The sequence below is a fragment of the Anomaloglossus baeobatrachus genome, chromosome 8, assembly GCF_048569485.1.
Source record: "Anomaloglossus baeobatrachus isolate aAnoBae1 chromosome 8, aAnoBae1.hap1, whole genome shotgun sequence".
Lineage (NCBI taxonomy): Eukaryota > Metazoa > Chordata > Amphibia > Anura > Aromobatidae > Anomaloglossus > Anomaloglossus baeobatrachus.
This window is the reverse complement of record NC_134360.1, coordinates 40,250,424-40,256,423: the sequence shown is the minus strand read 5'-3', so window position 1 is coordinate 40,256,423 and position 6,000 is coordinate 40,250,424. Positions and strand designations below refer to the sequence as shown.

Genomic DNA, 6,000 nt, shown 5'->3' with positions numbered 1-6,000 from the left:
TAGAGGGATAGATAGATAGAGGGATAGATAGATAGAGGGATAGATAGATAGGGGGATAGATAGATAGATAGATAGAGGGATAGATAGATAGATAGAGGAATAGATAGATAGATAGAGGAATAGATAGATAGATAGATAGATAGATGGATAGATAGATAGAGGGATAGAGTGATACATAGATAGATAGAGTGATACATAGATAGATAGAGGGATAGATAGAGGAATAGATAGATAGAGGGATAGATAGAGGGATAGATAGATAGATAGATAGATAGATAGATAGATAGATAGATAGATAGATAGATGAATCCATGTGTACGGCACTATTTTCCCGTTACCGTCGCTGTGCCTCCATGTGACCCTGTATCCAGTAGCTCTGGCAATGCCAGTCCATGCGATCCTGAGTCTGGATGATGTTGTATCCACCACCCGAAGATTTGCAACTCCGGCCACTACTGTGTCTTCTGAAAAACCAGAATGTTTCATATCAGAAGCAGAACCAGCATTGCCTGTTATATACATAGAAATATCTCCTGTGCAGCATAGTGCTACACACAGACTCCTACCTGTCTTCACATTGATGGTCACAGGGATACCCTCTCTGGTGCCCACCACGGGCAGGATCCTCACTATGTACGTGATGCCTTCCTGTATATCCGTCAGCTCATATGTTGTCTGATCTCCGGAAATCACCTGACTCTTCTCTGTGCCATCTGCAGGTAAGATATACAGTGAAACAAGGAGTAACTATGGGGTAAAAGCCTCCAATCTGTGGCTCTCCAGCAGAACCACAACTCCCAGCAAATGCTCCTTAGTGCATACTGGGAAGGAGACCACTATTGCAGACAATACAGGGGCTGCAGACACTTTGGGGTCCCGGTGCCCGATGAGTTGTAAGATATAGCACATCATTACACATACAAAAAAGTCCTCATCTGTTGCATATACCAACAAAAAAGACCATGCTGAATGGTGGGGTCCTGGTAGTCTTTGCAATAGAGCCCAGGAGGTGTATATATAGGGTATAACTGGGTATATAGGTTCTATACCTTGTATTTTCTGCTGGACACTGCTTTTTCCAGATTACATAGCATCATGTGCTTTAGCCCTGGCACCTGCATCTCTGCTGCGGGGATTAAAGACTGACTGTCTCTTACCCTCTGAATTTCTGATGAAGATCCTGTATTCTGTGGCACTGGGGACGCCATTCCACGCCAATCGGATACGTCCTCGCCTTACATCCAGGACACGGAGGTTCGTAACGGAAAAGGAGACGGTCTCTGTAATGGGAAAATAATCCACTATGGAAAACCTTAAATAGTCACTGCTGTTCTGCACAAATCAATGGCACAAGCAAAATTTGTATTGTAGCTTATTAGAGAAATCTGCTTCTTTCTCCACTTATGAGACTCTTTCCACATCCATTACACCCTTTTATCATCCAATCTGGAAAAAAAAGCTAAAATCTGCCTCAGTCAAATAGATGGACTTCAAGCTCACGGAGAGTCAGATTTCCGCAACCTATTTTCATATAAGTGTAATGTCACTCGCTGCTGGATTCACAGCTACACTGCTGCTTTCTAGTAAGTGTTTATCTAACCCCAGTGCTGGATTTACAGCTACACTGCTGCTTTCTAGTAAGTGTTTATCTAACCCCAGTGCTGGATTTACAGCTACACTGCTGCTTTCCAGTAAGTGTTTATCTAACCCCAGTGCTGGATTTAGAGCTACACTGCTGCTTTCTAGTAAGTGTTTATCTAACCCCAGTGCTGGATTTACAGCTACACTGCTGCTTTCTAGTAAGTGTTTATCTAACTCCAGTGCTGGATTCACAGCTACACTGCTGCTTTCTAGTAAGTGTTTATCTAACCCCAGTGCTGGATTTACAGCTACACTGCTGCTTTATAGTAAGTGTTTATCTCACCCCAGTGCTGGATTCACACCTACACTGCTGCTTTATAGTAAGTGTTTATCTCACGCCAGTGCTGGATTCACAGCTACACTGCTGCTTTCTAGTAAGTGTTTATCTCACACCAGTGCTGGATTCACAGCTACACTGCTGCTTTATAGTAAGTGTTTATCTCACCCCAGTGCTGGATTTACAGCTACACTGCTGCTTTATAGTAAGTGTTTATCTCACGCCAGTGCTGGATTCACAGCTACACTGCTGCTTTCTAGTAAGTGTTTATCTAACCCCAGTGCTGGATTCACAGCTACACTGCTGCTTTATAGTAAGTGTTTATCTCACCCCAGTGCTGCATTTACAGGTACACTGCTGCTTTATAGTAAGTGTTTATCTCACGCCAGTGCTGGATTCACAGCTACACTGCTGCTTTCTAGTAAGTGTTTATTTCACCCCAGTGTTGGATTCACACCTACACTGCTGCTTTCTAGTATGTGTTTATCTCACCCCATTGCTGGATTCACAGCTACACTACTGCTTTCTAGTAAGTGTTTATCTAACCGCTACACTGCTGCTTTCTAGTAAGTGTTTATCTCACCCCATTGCTGGATTCACAGCTACACTGCTGCTTTCTAGTAAATGTTTCTCTCACACCAGAACTGGATTCACAGCTACACTGCTCAATACAGCTGTAGGATGCCCTCCATGTTGTTACTTTTTAGAAAGTGTTCATCTCACATTAGTGCTCAGTACTGCTGCATAATGTTTTTCATGCTGCTGCTTTCTAATAAATCCTCGTGTGTGACCGCAGTGTTGAATTCACAGCTACCCTACTCAGCATTGTCATATCATGCTTCCATGCTGTGACTTAGTAACTGTTAATCTAAACCCATTGATGGAATCACAGCAACTAATGGCTGGGCTGTGAAATGCTCTCTCCATGCTGCTGCTTTCTAGTAAGTATTCATCTCACAAAAGAGCTGGATTCTCAGCAACACTTTTAAGTACTGCTGTAAAAAAGCCTCTATGCTGCCTATTTCAGTAAGTGTTGATCTACACCCAGTGTTAGATTCATAACAGCATCTCTCAAAACTGCTGTTTAATGTTCTCCATTCTGCTGCTTTCTAGTATGTTCATCTCACCTCAGTGCTCGATTCACAGCTACATTGCTCAGTGCTGCTTTATAATATCCTTGTTATACTCACGGCCAATGTAGAGGCACCAAGCGGAGTTAGTGGACCCACTGGACCACAGGGGGACCTAGGCGTACCCCTTAGTTGGAGAGGCTTGACTAAGAACCCACCACGAGGCAATTGTCAAGTACCACTCCCAGGGCATTGACCAGGACTCTGGCAGTTGACCAACAAGGAAGGTGACGGACTCAGGAATAGATGGGTATAGGCGGTGTGACTAAGGCAGGCTGGCCAGGTGGGTACGGACAGGAATGGTGGGCACGGCAGAGATAGACAGGTATGGGAAAGCAGGTAGTGGAGACGGACATAGGGATAACAGGACAGGAGCTCAGGACCTGACTGACTAACTAAAGTCATTGCACAGGCACCTCCCCTAATAGAAGGGTGCCTTAAATGCATATTTTTGTGAAATGGCATGCCGGCCTTTTAAGAGGAGAGCACGCGTCTTAGGTGCACTCCCGGGAACACTGTGCGGCATGTACAGAGCCCAGGAGGGGAAGGAGGCAGCAGCACACGTGGATGGCCGGGGGAGTGCTACATGGAGACATGAGAGCAGGAATGTCTTTGTGTGCTGTGTATGGGAGACATCGCAGCCGCCCATCTCCAGCCATTAGCTCAAAGACAGTTAAAAATTAGAGATAGAACCTACAGAGGGAAAAACTGGTGAAAAATGCAGGATACAAGTCATATCATGGGCAGAAATGGTGTGATTCCTCATGTACATGTAGCACCCCTGAAGCCATCAGGGTGCTACAAGGTTCTGCATCCCCACAAGGATGCAGGGCCTGCCCCCTAGGGCCCCGGGAGACCAGTGTCGGTAACACACCAGAACTCAGGTAATCCCAGTTTTCCCCAACAATCCCCATACAATGGTGCAAAGCTAGGGTTGGACCAATGTATGGCCGCCAAGAGGTGGAGCCAGTCCAGTCCACTAGTTGACCAGGTGGGAGGGGCAGACTGTGGAGAGTAGTCAGACAAGAGAAGGAGAGGAGTGAAGGTGGATGTGAGGAGACATTCTGACTCGGGTTAACAGTAACCTGGTACCCAGGAGAGTAGTTGCCAGTGGAGTACTCCGGAACTATGCACCAACGGGGTACAGGACCCTAGGACAGGAAAGACCTCCAAGCTGACCTGTTAACACCTGTACAGCGAGGGGACCATCAAGGACCTCGCTGACCCTAAAGAATCCGAAGACTCAGTAGCAAAGGGTGAACCGGGGACAGGACCAGGGACTCCAACCCCACAGGATTCACGCTACCGTCAGGCGGACAGAAATGGACAAACCAACGGACAGGGACCCCCAGATAGATGCATCTGAGACAACTTATTTAGGTTTCTTACATGGATAATATATGCTGTTTGGGAACCATTACAGTGTCCATGGGGGTTGGCAGAGAAAAAAATGACATTTTTTTTTTAGATCCATGAAGTTCATTAGATAAATACCTGTTCGGACAGTGATAGAAACCGGGGAGCCCTCCCGTCTCCCTATGAGCGCTGATATCAGGACATAGTACGTTACACCTTCTTCCAAATCATCAATGTCAATTGTGTTTCGGTTTCCAGGAACATTTCTGGTTCTTTCAAAGCTACCTGCAAACATATTTTAACAGTTTAGTTTGTCCACCCTAGAACACAATTCTCTATCAAAATAGATTCAAAATTCTATGATCGTTATTTCCCAATGTATCTACATATAAATACAGGTCTGAGCTTTGTAATTCTAATGCAGAGCTCAAAACCTCCAAAAAGACATAGACATAAATGATAAAGTTCTAGTAACCTCCAATCACCACTAGAGGGAAGCGTGGCAGTTTACTGTATACAGATTTTCTGATAAGTTTCCCCTATTGGTTTCACATAGAAGTACTATTCAAAGGGTTATTCCCATCTTCATAGATGGATATTGTCAGATAGCACTTGTAAAAATAAACAATTTTGCAAAGTTTTAACGGTGTTCAGCCTGATCTCGAGCCATGGCAATTTGATGGATGAATGCTCTGTAGGAAGAGGGATCTTGTGCAGCCCAGATAGGTCCACCAGGGTCTTCTCCGCCGTTATCTTAATAGTATTAAGCCATCGGGTTGCTGGACTTCCTTTTCGTCTTGTTCCTTTCATTCTTCCGACCATGATGTCCTTCTTCAGTGATTGCTCTTCTCGTATAATGTGTCCAAAGTAGGTGAGTCGTAGCTTGGTGATTCTTGCTTTGAGTGACATGTCTGGTTTGATTTGCTCCAAAATTGATTTATTTGTTCTTCTTGACATCTATGGTATTGATAGCCTCCTTCTCCAGCACCACATTTCAAAGGCGTTCATTCTTCTTCTGTTTTGTTGGTTTATCGTCCAGGTTTCGCATCCATGGGTGACTACAGAAAAACCAGACTATGTACGAGCCGGGACCAGACTATGTACAAGCCGTGTCTTTGTCACCAGTGAAATGTTCCTTTATTTGAGGATCTTGTCCAGTGACTTCATTGTTGATTTGCCAATAGTTTTTCTCCTATTGACTTCCGGCTGCATCTTGAGTGTTCATCGGAACAGGTTGAAGTCCTTTACAACTTCCAGTTTCTTGCCACCTATCTCAAATGCGTCCCGGTCATACCTGGCAGTAGTCAATATCTTGTGTTGAGTAGGAATCCTATAGTAGTAGTATAGTATAGTAGTATTTTGCTGGAATGAGGTATTAGAGCAATAGTCCGATAATTTCCTCAGTCGGTAGCATCTCCCTTCTTCAGAATAGGACCAAACACTGATCTTGTCCAATCCTCAGGCCATTTACCAGTGGTCTATATCCATTGACACAGGTGTGCGATGACATCAGCTTCTGCTTCACAAGACTTTATTAGCTGTATTGGAATATTGTTACATTCAGGTGCTTTGTTTTTTGACAGACGCTTTCGGTAT

The 6,000-nt window shown here is 44.5% G+C and overlaps 1 protein-coding gene and 1 long non-coding RNA gene across 2 annotated transcripts in view; both read right to left on the bottom strand.

Annotated features, from left to right (window-relative positions):
* Positions 1 to 1,259, bottom strand: part of LOC142249695 (uncharacterized) — a 9,986-nt gene extending 8,727 nt beyond the window's left edge. Inside the window, exons 1-3 of the long non-coding RNA XR_012725091.1 lie at positions 1,158 to 1,259; positions 567 to 713; positions 339 to 464 (exon numbers count right to left, since the gene is read on the bottom strand). This is a non-coding gene — a long non-coding RNA (uncharacterized LOC142249695). The remainder of the gene's footprint in view (positions 1 to 338; positions 465 to 566; positions 714 to 1,157) is intronic.
* The window catches only part of COL7A1 (collagen type VII alpha 1 chain), a 193,444-nt gene that overhangs the window by 143,638 nt on the left and 43,806 nt on the right, over positions 1 to 6,000 (bottom strand). The window contains exon 14 of the mRNA XM_075322059.1: positions 4,543 to 4,689. Within this exon, the coding sequence (XP_075178174.1) occupies positions 4,543 to 4,689 (147 nt within the window). The remainder of the gene's footprint in view (positions 1 to 4,542; positions 4,690 to 6,000) is intronic.